Source organism: Zalophus californianus, chromosome 6, assembly GCF_009762305.2.
Source record: "Zalophus californianus isolate mZalCal1 chromosome 6, mZalCal1.pri.v2, whole genome shotgun sequence".
NCBI classification, from domain to species: domain Eukaryota; kingdom Metazoa; phylum Chordata; class Mammalia; order Carnivora; family Otariidae; genus Zalophus; species Zalophus californianus.
Window position 1 is genome coordinate 57,848,118 of NC_045600.1, and position 16,423 is coordinate 57,864,540.

General features: G+C 36.3%; 1 protein-coding gene across 5 annotated transcripts in view; it reads left to right on the forward strand.

Moving 5' to 3' along the window:
- SEC23A (Sec23 homolog A, COPII coat complex component) overlaps positions 1 to 16,423 on the forward strand; it is a 72,435-nt gene that overhangs the window by 31,546 nt on the left and 24,466 nt on the right. For 4 of the 5 annotated variants that reach the window (XM_027569835.2, XM_027569836.2, XM_027569834.2 and 1 more), the window contains 5 exons: positions 950 to 1,073; positions 4,233 to 4,313; positions 5,905 to 5,994; positions 7,183 to 7,289; positions 13,354 to 13,507. In XM_027569835.2, the coding sequence (XP_027425636.2) occupies positions 950 to 1,073; positions 4,233 to 4,313; positions 5,905 to 5,994; positions 7,183 to 7,289; positions 13,354 to 13,507 (556 nt within the window). The remainder of the gene's footprint in view (positions 1 to 949; positions 1,074 to 4,232; positions 4,314 to 5,904; positions 5,995 to 7,182; positions 7,290 to 13,353; positions 13,508 to 16,423) is intronic. The other variant, XM_027569838.2, reaches the window with a different exon arrangement.

Here is a 16,423-nt window from a genome sequence, read left to right on the forward strand (position 1 = left end):
CAGCAGAAAATTCTACAGAACTTTACCCACTTCGCATTTTCACTTATACCCTAGAAAGTGGTCTATAGCAGTATATTACCTCATTGTGTGGATGTGCCATATTTTATTGAACTAGTCTCTAATAGATGATTATCTGGATTGTTATCTGGATTGTTTCCAATCTTTTATTACTAGAAGTAGTGAATAGCCTTGTGCATATATTCTGCTTTTTGTTTTTGTTTTCCAGAATATCTTTGGGATAGATTCCCAATAGTGGGTTGGCTAGATTAAAGAGAAAACACATAGGTAATTATGTTAGATATTGTCAAATTCCCCTGCATTCAGGTTGCATCATTTTGCACTCCCATCTGTTTCCACAGCCTCATCAACAGAATATGTTGTCAAACTGTGAGTTTTGCTGATCTATTAGAATAAAATGGTATCTCAGTTTTTTTTATTTGACCATTAATGTTTTTTAAAACTTAAAATTAAAATAGGTATATGCTTACTGAAAAAAATCAAGCAGTACATAAGTGCTTAAAGTGAAAATGGTCCTTCAGTCTCCTTTTCTCATTCATTGGGTGTGATCCTGTTAAGTTTGATGTGATATACACAGAGACAGTATATGCAAATATATACATACAGAGGTATATATTTGTTTTTAAGATTACCATTTTGTACCTTTTGAATTTTGTAATGTGTGGCTGTATTATCTATTTATAAAATAACATTAGTAAATTACCAAGGACAAATGCAAGTGTTAGGGGCACTCAGATACCCTCAGGATTGAGATTATTTGTGGGGTGAAGATGGTCTCATATATTTGAGTTTTTAAAATTAATGGTAATATAGCACATTTTGGAAAGTATCTTTAAAATTTGTTGGTAGTATTGGAAGGTAATTTACTTTTCTGGTTTTAACACATGGACCCAATACTTGTGTCACATACGTTATTTTTCTTTCCATGCAGAGGATACATGGTAATGGGTGACTCTTTCAACACTTCCTTATTCAAGCAGACTTTCCAAAGAGTCTTTACCAAAGATATGCATGGACAGTTTAAAATGGGCTTTGGTGGTACATTAGAAATAAAGGTAAGAGCCAAAATTTGACATGTATGGTATGTTATCAAGAGAAATCTATAGGCTTGACTGTGATTTTAAAATATTATAAATCAGGGCACCTGGGTGGCTCAGTCGTTAAGCATCTGCCTTCAGCTCAGGTCATGATCCCAGGGTCCTGGGATTGAGTCCCACGTCGGGCTCCCTGCTCAGCAGGAAGCCTGCTTGTCCCTCTTCCACTCCCCCTGCTTGTGTTCCCTCTCTCGCTGTCTCTCTCTCTGTCAAGTGAATAAATAAAATCTTTAAAAAAATAAATAAATAAAATAAAATAAATCAGTTAATCAGGGGCACCTGGGTGGCTCAGTCGTTAAGCGTCTGCCTTCAGCTCGGGTCATGATCCCAATGTCCTGGGATCGAGCCCCACATCGGGTCCCCTGCTGAGCGGGAAGCCTGCTTCTCCCTCTCCAGGTCCCCCTTCTTGTGTTCCTTCTCTTGCTGTCTCTCTCTGTCAAATAAATAAATAAAATCTTTAAAAAAATCATTAATTAAATTCAATATAAGCTTTACAAGTAGTGGTTGTTTTATATCGAAAACCAGAATTAGAAATTTTACCAGGAAAATGTGTCATCATTAAATGTACATGAAATATTACTTGAGCATTTCCAAATAATTGTTAGAAAAGAAGATACTATATAGGTAAAATTTCATTTAACTCTTTTTAAGTGTGCTTTATCTTTTTAGTGTTGTGTTTGCTATTGTTAATGCTAGATTTTGTTAGTTGTAGGAATTAGTTTCTAACTTAGGAGAAACCTATTCTATACCATTTGGATAATCAGTAATTGTTTTATGGTTGGTAGGTTGTTGATATTACTTTTTTTTTGTAAAGATTTTATGTATTTATTTGACAGAGAGAGACAGAGAGAGAGGGAACACAAGCAGGGGGAGTGGGAAAGGGAGAAGCAGGCTTCCCGCGGAGCAGGGAGCCCGATGTGGGGCTCGATCCCAGGACCCTGAGATCATGACCTGAGCCGAAGGCAGTCGCTTAACCAACTGAGCCACCCAGGTGCCCCTGATATTACTCACTTCTATCGTTCACTTCAGATAAATCCAAAGGGTTGGGCGCACCTGGGTGGCACAGTCAGTTGGGCATCCAACTCTTGGTTTCAGCTCAGGTGGTGGGATCGAGCCCTGCATTGGGCTCAAGGCTCAGAGGGGAGTCTGCTTGAGATACTCTCTCGCCATCTCCCTCTCTCTCCCCTCTCCGCTCTCTCTCTTTCTCTAAAATAAATAAATAAATCTTTAAACAAAACAAAAAACCCAAAGGCTTAGTGTTAGTTACAAGTGTATTATAAACATGTTGATTTTGAATTTCCATTAAATATTTCTTGTTAATCTTTTTATTTTATTGAATGCTTGCTCTATATCCAGCATTAGGCAAGGAAATTATAGAGATCTCAGGGGTTTTTAAGGCACAGGTTTTCTTAAGAAGAAACTTAGCCTTGGGGTACCTGGTTGGCTCAGTCCATAGAACATGCAGCTCTTGATCTCAGGGTCATGAATTCAAGCCCCACATTGGGCATGAAGCCTACTTTAAAAAAAAAAAGCAACTTAGTTTTGAAAGAAAGATAAGATTAACACTTGATAGAGTATAATAACAGATTATAAAAGTCATGTAAAGGTTTAGGGAAGAAACATGAATGTATGCAGGTTACAATTTATTCTTCATGATAAGTGGTTTTATAGTGACTTATAGTGGTTTTGAAAGATGGCAAACTTTAAGTTGGTTGACGAGAACACATTTTAGTTAGGATCCCACGTGAGGAGAGGTAAAGAAGTGAGAATCAGTCTGGTATATTTGGGGAAACTTCCCAGTGAGAGTGAATGGTTTTTATTGCAGTGTAAGGGAAATAGTTTTAATTATGTGGTTGGTTGTAGTTTGGAGATGCATGTCTAGGCAGAAGAAGCCATTGTAAATTAGTGAAGAACAGTGTTTCGGGAAAAATTTGTCTGACAATAGTATTCAGTTTGTCAGGAAAAAGAATCTCAAGAAAAGTGAATTAGGCTTTCTAATTTTTTTTCTTTAAAGATTTTATATTTATTTATTTATTTATTTGACAGAAAGAGCAAACACAAGCAGGGGGTAGTGGCAGAGGCAAAGGGAGAAGCAGGCTTCCTGCTGAGCAGGGAGCCCGATGTGTGACTGGATCCCAGAATCCTGGGATCATGACCTGAGCCAAAGGCAGACACTCAACAGACTGAGCCACCCAGGCGCCCCCTAATTTTTTTGATAGAATGTAACAATAGCTTAAATTTTGGTGTCAGTAGAGATTGGAAAGAAACCAATCTTGGTGACAGATTTTCTAAGGGAGGAAAAACAAGATAGTGTTTAAGGCTTTGGATTAGGATGTATGAATTTTTTTTTAAATTTTAATCCAATTAACGTATAGTGAGTGTATTATTAATTTCAGAGATCAGTTGCATGTAACACCTAGTGTTCGTCACATCATGTGCCCTCCTTAATGCCCATTACCCAGTTACTCCATCCTCCCACACACCTCCCCTACAGCAACCCTCAATTTGTTTCCTGTAGTTAAGAGTCTCTTATGGTTTGTCTCCCTCTCTGATTTCCCTTATTTTGTTTTTCCTTCCCTTTTCCTATAATAGGATGTATGAATTTTTGGTATGGTTTTATTTTGAATTGAGGGTGAAGTTTCCAAATGGAGACCTCCTATGGGCAGTTGGAAATAGAGTATTAAAGTTAGGTCGGGACTAGATTTTATTTTATTTTATTTTTATTTATTTATTTTTAAAGTTATAGTGAGCTGTATATATATATTTTTTAAAGATTTTATTTATTCATGAGAGACAGAGAGGCAGAGGGAGAAGCAGGCTGCCTGCTGAGCAGGGAGTCGAATGCGGGACTAGATCCCAGGACCCCAGGATCATGACCTGAGCCAAAGGAAGACGCTTAACCATCTGAGCCACCCAGGCGCCCAGGACTAGATTTTAAATTTGGGAGTTACCAACCTAGAAGTGCCCAGTGATTCATTATTTCTAACATTAGCATGTTTTCATTGACTTTTAAGTTTTAAATATGGAAAAAAAAATGTCTATTCTTACATACTTACAGTTGAGTGTGTTTGAACTTATCTTTGACTACACTGAAGTTTTCACTGTGTTCTTATTTTGCAGACCTCAAGGGAAATAAAGATTTCAGGAGCTATTGGACCCTGTGTGTCTCTCAATTCTAAAGGACCTTGTGTATCTGAAAATGTAAGTCACCTTTACTCTAAAAAGAAAATATAGTTAATTCAAAGGGCAGACCAACAAGAGACCTGGAGTGGCAGTCTATAGCATTCCTTTCAAAATTATTATGTGGGCTAAGTTTTCAGTAGAATGTGGTTCAGCTTCCATTGGTATAATCTGTTTGTGGTCACTCCTTTTGCTTACCCCTTTTAACATCTACCCCTAAATTTAAACCTTTTGTACTGTAACCAATCTCCTATTTTTTATGCCTAAGTTATTCCTTGCCCCAGTGTGTCTAAAAAAACCCAAAAACTGTGATTTAGAAATTTGGAAACTTCTAAAAGTCGAAATACAAAATTTTTTTTTGTTAGTAGGATTTCCAGCAAAGCAACCAAGTTAGCCAGATTTTAGTTTCAGTTCCTTTCTTTTTTGTTATCCCATCTAGTGGTCATATAATATACTTTAAAATGGTGGAATTATATAGCTGTAGAGAGGATGATGGGACAGATAACAAAGTGAGTAATCATCTCTAAAAATACAGAGTTTAAAAATTAATTTGAAGCAGTTTGCATGGTAAAAATTCATATCTAAGACATGTTTTTGGGAATCAGACTGCTTACATTATAGAATTCTGATCTAGAGAACCTATATTCATATGTGCATATATTATGTTAAATCGATAACTCTTTACACAGATTAAATAGTTGGTTAGAAGGATAGTGTTAGTTGTAATTATGTCATTAAATGGTGTATTTTTTTTTAATCATTAAATGATGTATACTTTTAGGGGCACCTGGGTGGCTCAGTCGTTAAGCATCTGCCTTCAGCTCAGATCATGATCCCAGGGTCCTGGGATGGAGTCCCACATTGGGCTTCTTACTCATCGGGGAACCTGCTTCTCCCTCTGCCTGCCACTCCCCCTGCTTGTGCTCTCTCTGTCAAATAAATAAATAAAAATCTTTAAAAATAAAAAAATAAATATGTATACTTTTAAAGTCTACAATATGAAGAATTTGTATCAATACTTAGCAAGAATTTGAATTATAATTTTGTGTAAGAATTGCTTGATTTTAATAACATTTATATGACCTTTAAAAATCTTAAGCTTTTAACATTCATTAAGTTAGTTAGAAATGTGAAACAGTTTTTCTTACTGCAGTTTTTTCCTCCCCTTTTTACCTTAATATATATTATAGTAATAGATTGGGGGTGCCTGGCTGGCTCAGTCAGTGGAACATGCTACTGTTGATCTTGGAGTTGTGAGTTCGAGCCCCACCTTGGGTATAGAGATTACTTAAAAGCAAAATCTTTTATTTTTTTATTTATTTATTTTTTTTATTTATTTATTTTATTTTTTTTTTTTAAAGATTTTATTTATTTATTTGAGAGAGAGAGGATGAGAGATAGAGAGCACGAGAGGGAAGAGGGTCAGAGGTAGAAGCAGACTCCCTGCTGAGCAGGGAGCCCGACGCGGGACTCGATCCCGGGACTCCAGGATCATGACCTGAGCCGAAGGCAGTCGCTTAACCAACTGAGCCACCCAGGCGCCCCAAAAAGCAAAATCTTTTAAAAAATTGTGTTCTCTAGCTTTCACACATACTGTGTGTTATTTTTACAGGAAATAGGAACAGGTGGCACTTGTCAGTGGAAGATATGTGGACTCAGCCCCACTACAACCTTAGCTATATATTTTGAGGTTGTCAATCAGGTATGACTTTTTGTATTAGAAGTACTCAATTTAGGCCATAAATATTTCATATTTTTTTCCAATAGTAATTATGACTTGAAGATTAATCTGTTTTGGAATTTTTGTTTGTCATTTTCTGTTTTGCAAGACTAAACTCCTTGGTAAGAGGATAAACTATAATAGAAAGAGATGTTAGGGAGACCTGCAAATGCCTAACATTGGGCAACCCAGCTTTTTGTCTCAGTTTTCTTTTTATTTTTTCTGTCTTAATATAAAATTGAAGCATAAATAAAATCTTAATAAATTCTGTACTAGCTCTGCATTTTTGTAATTAGGCATCGAGCTCCTCCTAGTTGCCACAGGGTATATAACAATATATGAAACCCCTACAAGAAAGTTTAATATGTCAAAATTCATAGAAAACGATTGGAAGGTAAAGATTCTAATATTTGAAAAGTTTTTTTTCTGGTATAGGAGGAAGTTATATTAGGAATGATATAATGTACAAATTACTGACTTATATACCAGTAGTTAATTAGGCATAAAATGAACCACAAAATATTAATGGTCAGCTTTCCTAAGACCGGTACAGGAATTTTTTTGTTTATCCATCAGAATTTGTGGAAAAAATAGTGGCTCTTACTGACCAAATAAATAAAGAAATAAAGAATGCTTATTGTCAAAGGTCGTGAACAAAGTTTCTCGTATTGACCACTTGCTATTTCTTTCTGAGGATCATTTATTATAAATTACCATTGGGTTCTTCTTATTAATGGTTTTCCATTAGTCATCTGTTCATCACGTGATTATCTTCCTAAAAGTTCTGTTTTCATCTCATATACTGAGGGGAGAAGGACTTGTTCAGTTTCTCTTTATCCAGCTACTATTTGGCGAAATTGCTTTACTTATGCCTTTGCCATATCTGTTAATTTCTTTACACTTCTCTCTCCATTTTGTTCTTTCACATCCCTCTGATTATATATTACTTGAAATTGATATCCTAGCTGGACTGACTTCTCTTATGCTTCATCATTTTTCCCCTTTCCCAGATAACATTTCTCTTTTATGTGGCAAATCACAATTGTTTGGTATGCATTGGAAACAAACATCCTTCTAATCGATTTTAGAATGAATTTCATTAATGCTAGGGAGACTGTATGATAACACTGTAATAGATTTTGCTTAGATTTTACTCTTGTTTTTATATAGCATAATGCTCCAATTCCTCAAGGAGGGCGTGGTGCAATCCAGTTTGTGACTCAGTATCAGCATTCAAGTGGGCAGAGACGCATCCGAGTGACCACCATCGCTAGGAAGTAAGTTGTATTTGTTAGAGATTTAATTTGCATATTAAAACTATTCTGGGTCATGTTTCCAAACTGGGTTTCTGTTTTGAGCAACATCTATAACAAGAAAGTGAACATTTATGACTAATAGCATTTTATTTCTTTCTAATCCAGCTTATTGGCTAAAATATTCATTGTTAGGAACTGTGAAGTAACTTAAAAAATGACTCCTAACACACATTCTTCAAAATACTCTTTTATTTACCATATTCCTCTGAGAGGAGGAGAAAAACTAATAAACATTATCCTATAATAGGCAATAATAATATATATATACATATAATAATAGCATTACTTTTCAATTGATAAAGCTTTTTTTTTTGAAAGATTTTATTTGTTTATTTGATAGAGAGCACAAGTAGGGAAAGTGGGGGAGGGAAAAGCAGGCTTCCCGCTGAGCAGGGAGCCTGATGCAGGACTTGATCCCAGGACCCTGGGATCATGACCTGAGCTGAAAGTAGATGCTTAACCGACTGAGCCACCCAAGTGCTCCTGATGATAAAGTTCTTAGCTACTTTTATTATTATGTATTTTTTTCAGTTTTTTATTAGTCATTTAATTCATTTACCAAGCTTTATTCACTGGCTTATTTGTGGATTAGGTACTTTGGGGGCAGGCTATGGAAGGCAAAGCTCTTTAACATACTTGGTCTGCTATATGATGTGGAATAGACCAGTCCTCAAAACTCTGTAGTGAAAGGACAGTTGTTTTTTTCCTTCCAATTTTTTGGAGACTAATACTTTTTTTTTTTAAAGATTTTATTTATTTATTCATGAGAGACAGAGAGAGAGAGAGAGAGAGAGAGAAGCAGAGGGAGAAGCAGGCTCCCAAGGAGCAGGGAGCCCAATGCGGGACTCGATCCCAGGACCCTGGGATCACGACCCGAGCTGAAGACAGACGCTTAACCATCTGAGCCACCCAGGCGCCCGACTAATACTTTTATTAAATACGATAAAAATGAATTACTAGAAACTTAAAAAATTCAAAATACAAGTCCCTATTTTTATTATTAGATTTATTGGACAAAAAATTATTTTGTTAAATCGCTTAAAAATTTCTAAACATTTATTCTTAGTTTCTCTTCTTTATTTATTTATTGAGAGAGAGAGAGAGAATGGTAGAGAGAGAGCATGAGAGGGAAGAAGGTCAGAGGGAGAAGCAGACTCCCTGCTGAGCAGGGAGCCCGATGCGGGACTCGATCCTGGGACTCCAGGATCATGACCTGAGCCGAAGGCAGTTGCTTAACCAACTGAGCCACCCAGGCACCCTCTTAGTTTCTCTTCTTACCTCATGGCGAACTGGCACTGGGTTTGCATACCACACTTTGCATAGTACTGGTTGAGACCACAAAAGGTGAAAGTCTCTTAACAGTTAATATTATAAGGTATCATTTTATGTAACAAAGTCATGTCCTACATTTCTTGAGGTAGTTACAGTTTCCACAAGGGAGTAATAGGGCATACCAGATGCCTTTTCTTATTCATATCTATATGATATATCCTGAATAAGGCAAAAGAGAGAGTTGATTAGTATAAACTTACCTGACTTAAGCATGGGCTAGAAAATGGACACAGAAAGCATTGGAGCTCTCATTTTATTGAACTGTATTTAAACTCTGGCTTCATTCCTGAAAACCATGAGATTGTTTTGGTGAGAGACAGACATTAGCCTTATGCTTGAACTGAGTTTCGGTTGGGTGGTCTATTGCTTAGCAAAGGATTGTGCATAGATTTACTGTCCTCCTCTTTTACCTTGCTTTGACTTAAAATCCTGGACCAATGTCAAGAAAATACATTATTCATTTGAACTAAAAATGCCAACTGACTGAGCATTCACTTGGATTTGTTCATATTTCGGATCAGGAACTTGGATGTTTTGATTCTTGGCAAACATGTCAGTTTATTTATGCCCCTTCAATACTCACACATTCACACGTGCGTGGGCACATGAATGTGCAACTTAAATTGGACATTCAAAACATTTTCTTACGGAAACCACTGGACATACCAAGTTGAGGGATATTTTATAAAGCTGCTGACTTAGACTTGTCAAAAATGTCTTGGAAGGCAAGCAAAGCATTAGTAACCAGTCCAGATTAAAGGAGATTGAAGCAATGTTATGACTAAAGCCAATATGTGATTTTGGGTTAAATCCTGTGTCAGGAGAAATTTTGCTCTAGAGAACACTATGGAGACAATTGGAGAAATTTGAATATGGTTTATATATCGGATAATGTTATATCAATGTTTAATTTCATGAATGTGATAATTAAGGCTATATAAGAATATAAGATAATTGCCTTGTTCTTAAGAGATATACATTGAAGTTTTCAAGGGAGAGGTCATCATATCTCTAACTTAAGAAGTTTGGCAAAGGAAAAAGTATGTTTGTGTATGAAAGAAGTGAGAATGATAAAGCAAATGTTAAAATGCCAACAACTGATAAATCTAGATGATGGATATATAGGAGTTTATTCTAGTCATAGCTTTTTTTTTCTTTTTTTTAAGATTCATTTGTTTATTTGAGAGAAAGAGACAGAATGAGTGGGAGGGGTAGAGGGAGAGGGAGACTCTCAAGCTGACTCTGCACTGAGTGTGGAGCTGGACGCAGGGCTCCATCTCACAATCCTGACATCATGACCTGAGCCGAAACCAAGAGTTAAGATGCTTAACCAACCTCCCAGGCACCCCACCAGTCATAGCTTTTATGTTTAAAATAATGTTTTTTGGGGGGGCCCCTGGGTGGCTCAGTCGTTGGGCATCGGCCTTCAGCTTAGGTCGTGATCCTGGGGTCCTGGGATCGAGCCCTGCATCGGGCTCCCTGCTCTGTGGGAAGCCTGCTTCTCCCTCTCCTACTCCCCCTGCTTGTGTTCCCTCTCTCGCTATGTCTCTCTCTGTCAAATAAATAAATAAAATCTTTAAAAAAAATTAAAAATGTTTGTTTTTTTTTAAAGATTTATTTGAGAGAGTGAGCATGTTACATGAGCAGGGGGAGGGGGAGGGGAAGAGAGAGAGAGAATCCTCAAGCAGACTTCCCACTTAGCTCAGAGCCCAACTCAGGGCTTGGTGCCAGGACCCTGAGATCATGGCTTGAGCTGAAATCAAGAGCTGGCCGCTTAACTGATTGAGCCATCCAGGTTCCCCTGTTTAAAATATTCTTAAAGTGAAAAGTTTTTAAAAGTTAGGTAATAATCCAGTTAAGAAATGGGCAGAAGACGTGACATGAATAGATATTTTTTTAAAGAAGACATACAGATAACTAACAGACACATGAAAAGATGCTCAATATCACTCATCATCAGGGAAATACAAATCAAAACCACAATGAGATATCACCTTACACCTGCCAGAATGGCTAAAATTAACGACACAGGAAACAACAAATGTTGGCGAGTGTGTTGAGAAAGGGGAACCCTCTTACACTGTTGGTGGGAATGCAAACAGGTATAGCCACTCTGGAAAACAGGATAGAGGTTCCTCAGAAAGTTAAAAATAAGACTGCTGTATGACCCAGCAATTGCACTACTAGGTATTTACCCAAAGGATACAAAAATACTGATTCAAAGGGGCACATGCATCCCAATGTTTATAGCAGCATTATCAACAATAGCCAAACTATTGAAAGAGCCCAGATGTCCATCGACTGATGAATGGATAAAGAAGAGGTGGAAAAAAAAAAAAATATATATATATATATATATATATATAAATATTTTATTGCTTTGGATGGTTGAGTGAATATCATCCAAAAGAATGAAATATTGCCATTTGCAATGATGTGGATAGAGCTAGAATGTATTATGCTAAATGAAATAAGTCAGAGAAAGACAAATACTATATGATTTCACTCATACATGGAATTTAAGAAATAAAACAGATGAGCATGAAAAAAAGGCAAACCATAAACCAGACTTTTTTTTTTTTTTTAAGTAGATTCCATGTCAAGGGTTGAACTCATGACCCTGAGATCAAGACCTGAGCTGAAATCAAGAGTCTGATGTTTAACTGGGCCAGGCACCCTTAAAACACATTCTTAACTATAAAGTACAACAGGGTTGCTGGAGGAGAGGTGGGCGGGGAATGGGCCAGATGGGTGATGGGCATTAAGGAGGGCACTTGTTTAGTACAGAGTGCTTGTGCTCTCTCTCTCTCTCCCAAATAAATAAATAAATCTTTAAAGAAAACCCATATATTTCTTTAAAAAAATAAAATAAGTTTGATTTGAAACTAGTTGTAAGAATTACAGTGAAATGGGGATATTGGAAATGCAGAAGACAGATTTTACCATGTGAGTAAACTCTTAAAACTTGATTTTAAGGGCACAATTTTTAAGTTACAGCTAAATAAGTTTTAATTAGTAAATATGCATGTGTTTACTTGTCAGTGTAATTAAAATGTCATCTTTATGTTTCAGTTTGAAGCAAGTGAATATCATGGTCATCTAAGTTGGGAAAATGTTGATTTTGATAATTTTATTTTGAGTTCTTTGAGTTTTTTAAATTAAAATTTAATACTTAAACTATTAGTATAACCACTCATTGTTTAAGTTACATTAGAAAACAATTTCAAAATTACTAGTTCTTATTCTTTTACTCATTCTCATTCTTTTCTGCCTCTTGTCTGTTTCACTAGACTGAGATACTTAACGGTTGTTAGTCATCTGGAAAATATTAAAAAATTGTGTATTTGAAAAAAATTAAAAATAGAGGAAGAAGAGAGAAGAATTTTTCAAAATGTTACTGCCTGAATTTTCTGGGGATTACTCCTTACATCTTTGAGTCATGCAAAAGTGGTGTAGCTTTTCAAAAGTCCTTAAGTATTGCCAGACTTGCTTAAAGTGAGGTACTTTAGAATTAGGATCAGCTGAAGTATTACAAAACTTTGTGAGGGCGCCTGGGTGGCTCAGTTGGTTAGGCGACTGCTCGGGTCATGATCCTGGAGTCCCGGGATCAAGTCCTGCATCGGGCTCCCTGCTCAGGGAGTCTGCTTCTCCCTCTAACCCTCTTTCCTCTCGTGCTCTCTATCTCTCTTTCTCTCTCTCTCTCAAATAAATAAATAAAATCTTTAAAAAAAAAAACTTTGTGAAACATTAAACTAACAAACAAAAACTGTTGCTGTGTCTACGCAGGATCAGTTTGACTTGATTGGATTTATAGAACATGTGAATTTAATAAATGACTGCTGTTTTATCCTTAATAGCAAATTAATCCCTTAAACTAAAATTTTCACTTAACTAACTTTTGATTAGTTGTAGTCAGTATATTAGCATAGAGAGAAAAGAATACAAAGAGACTTTAATTATATAATTTTTTATCATTAATAGTTGAATTAAAGACCAAATGAGAAAACAGTTTTGGGTAATTTTGTTCATTTTCCAGGTTGGTAAATGAGAATTATTTAGGCTGCGGGGAAAACTTTTATTTTTGTTGTATTTCCATGTTTCTGCCTTTAGAAAATTGAAGAAATAAAATTGAAAGTCTGATACAGAGACTTGTGTATCTGTGTGCACATGCATACACACATATATACCTGTGCTTTTTCTTTACTTGTAAAAATCTTAATGTTTTGGGGCGCCTGGGTGGCTCAGTCGTTAAGCGTCTGCCTTCGGCTCAGGTCATGGTCCCAGGGTCCTGGGATCGAGCCCCACATCGGGCTTCCTGCTCCACGGGAAGCCTGCTTCTCTCTCTCCCACTCCCCCTGCTTGTGTTCCCTCTCTCGCTGTGTCTCTCTCTGTCAAATAAATAAATAAAATAAAATAAAAAAATCTTAATGTTTTAAGGAATATGTTTGGAGATCTATCTTTACAATTATATTAGAGGACTTTATTAGGTTTGGATATATTTTTCTGAAAAATAATGCTATACTGAAACTGCTATTAGTGATTTTAAAAATGCTGGTTTTCTATGTAATGTTGGAATTTTCAAATATTGATGTAATTTTCTGCATCATTTTAATTTAAATCTGTGTGGTGGCCAGCTGTGATATTGTGACTTGAGTAATTCAGCAGCATCTCTATGCTTTCTTCTTGCCTTTAGCTGGGCAGATGCTCAAACTCAAATCCAAAACATTGCTGCGTCTTTTGACCAGGAGGCAGCTGCCATTCTTATGGCCCGGCTGGCAATCTATAGAGCAGAAACAGAGGAAGGACCAGATGTACTTAGATGGCTAGACAGACAGCTCATTCGACTGGTAAGAAGTAAACATTGCACTTTTCTCAATCTATATGCTTTTGTTTGTTGTAAGTATTTGTTGCTTTTGTTAAGTATCTCTTTCAACATACTTGACAATTTAACTGAAAGACTGTATGAGAGATTCCTATTCAAGTTGCTGAGAAAGGCATAGTAATGAATAGTAAGTATATTTATCTCTTCCAGTAAACTAAAATACCTTTTTTCCTTAAAAGAAAAAGTGACACCTAAGTAACCTATTCTTTTTTTTTTTTTTCTTTTCTTTTTTGGGGGCTGGTATCATATTGTTCCAAATTTAATCCTAAATTATTGTAAATTTTTTTAGGTTTCTTTTTGCATATTTTTTCTTCATTGCCATGGTTTTAGTATTTAAGAGGAGTTAATTGTGATATAAAAATTATATACATTAACATACAAAAATATAAGTAAGTATTGATTATCTGGATCTATTAGCAAAATGTGTGTTAGTAAAATTATTGATAATGCTGATTTACTTGGGTTTTTAATATAGCAGGAACCCAATACTTATATTTGGACCCACAATGCTTAGTTAAGTTCTATTCTTTTTTTTTTTTAGATTTATTTATTTATTTGAGAAAGAGAGGGAGAGAGAGAACACGAGCACACAGAGGCAGAGGGAGAGGGAGAAACAGACTCTCTGCTGAGCAGGGAGCCTGTTGTGGGGCTTGATCCCAGGAGTCTGGGCTCATGACCTGAGTGGAAGGCAGACATTTAACTGACTGAGCCACCCAGACACCCCTCAAAATGAAGTGCCCCAATTAAATTTTATTCTTAATGCTACATTTTTACTCAGCAAACTCTGGCTTATTATTTTAGTCAAACACCCCGTTGAGAACTCTCTGCTAAGCTATTAGATTCCTGTTTGTAACAGGTTTTGCACTTTGTTTGGATTTTCATGAAGTTTTTAAAACATTCTTGAGTGAACTAGTCTTTGTTTAGTATCATCCAGGACTTTTTTTTTTTTCCACTTTACCTTCAAAGGTGTTTTTATACTAACCTCTCTTTTCAAGAGGAGGCATAAAACCTCTCATAGAGTCAACCACTGATTGAACACCATCGGTACAAATGCCAACCCAGTTCCTCCAAGATGAACCATTGTTTCTAGATAGGACGATAAAATATTAAATATATTTTGACCTTTGCTAGTTTGGGACAGCAGAAACATTTTCCTGAATCACACTACCATTTAGCAGTTTGACATGACAGTGCAATCTGTTGGCTCATCAACCTGAATAGAGAAGCTGTTATTTTTCAGCTGATTGTGTAAACCTCTTTAGCATCATGTGACATGTTATCAATGCATTCACTTATTATATTGTTTTAAAATGGAACCTTTTCAGTTTCTCAGACTGCATCTTTTTTTAAGATTTATTTATTTTAGAGTGTGTGTGCGTGAGTGGGGGGAGGGACAGAGTGAGAGAGAGTCTTAAGCAGACTCCCCACTGAGCACGGAGCCCCACATGGGGCTCGATCTCATGAGCCATGAGATCATGACTTGAGCCAAAACCAAGAGTCAGAAGCTTAACCAACTGAGCCACCCAGACACCGCTCAGACTGCATCTTATCCTAGCATTTTACTTACTATAATTTTATATATTGGTATTAGTAGGTTCTATTACTAGTTCTGTGACTTTTCTTTTTCTGGGTGAGAAGTTAGTAACCTGAAAGAGCTTGCTTCCTGAGCCTTTTCAATGAATGTGACTTTGTTTTAATAAACACTTTGTTGTTTTGAGAAGAAGGTGTTTAAAGTAATCAGCACCTTTATTTGCCAAATGGCTGTGGTTTGTAGTAAAGCTTTTGCTGTTTTGCTAGAACTGTTACTGCATATTACTGCATTACTGTCACATGTGACACAAAACTAAATAGTACAGCTTCAGTTATCAGCCCGCATAAAACCCATTGATAAGTAGGTTTCATTTGTAAAGATTGACCTTTTCTGTGTCTCTTATTGCCTAAGTGTAGTGAAATGACTCAGAAGATTGTAATTCTTCAGAATTCTCTGTGGGCTTCTGTTTGAATCTCTCTCTCTCTGTCACACCCGAACTTCAAATTTGCCATATTGTTTGACATGCTTGTAACACACAAACACTATTAATATATAAAACAGAATGGCCTTGTAAAGAACTAAATGAGACAGTTACAAAAAGTAAAAATTACAAAACCTACAATATAATTTACTTCTACACATTCTGTAATTTTATAGCATTACAATAGCAGCACAAGGCTTCTGGGGATAGAGAATAGATGAGTCATGGCATGATGAAAATATTTTACTCTTATCTTCTGCCACACCAGTATAGCTTGTCTATTCCTATAAGTCAGTCGGCAAATGTGTGTAAGAGGAAGTTGGTGGAGGTAATTTGAGGGAGAGGTTGACATTACCAGACTAGTGCCCTGCTTTCTGTGCAAAATAGCTTTTACCAGTTATTGGTGGCCTCCCTTATCATACGTCAAAAACTGAGAATGGAGTTCTCCAAATGAGCATAGTCCTACTGCATACTGACACATGGGACTGAAAGGTGCCTAAGAGAAATTGCTAACAGGTAACTTGGAAACCGTCTATCACTGTGGCTGGCATCATGTGGTATGCAAAGTTCAAAAAACAAATTAAAAAAAAAAACACAGTCTCTTACAGAACCCATAGTGACTAAGAGACCCTGATCTATGGTAAAAGTGGTGAGAATGTATCTTTACATTCTTTTAATTGATTGAATCAAATTGGCATACAGTTGAAGTGAAGCTCAAGGTGATGACCAATGAGCCTTTGTTACAGAGGCTGTTCTAACATTCATTTTTTGTATTGATTCTGTACTTCTGAAATTTCAGCTATAACAGTGATAACACAGAGAAGGGGTTAATAATACCTTTTAGGTACTATACTTTTCTAAGTTTTTTC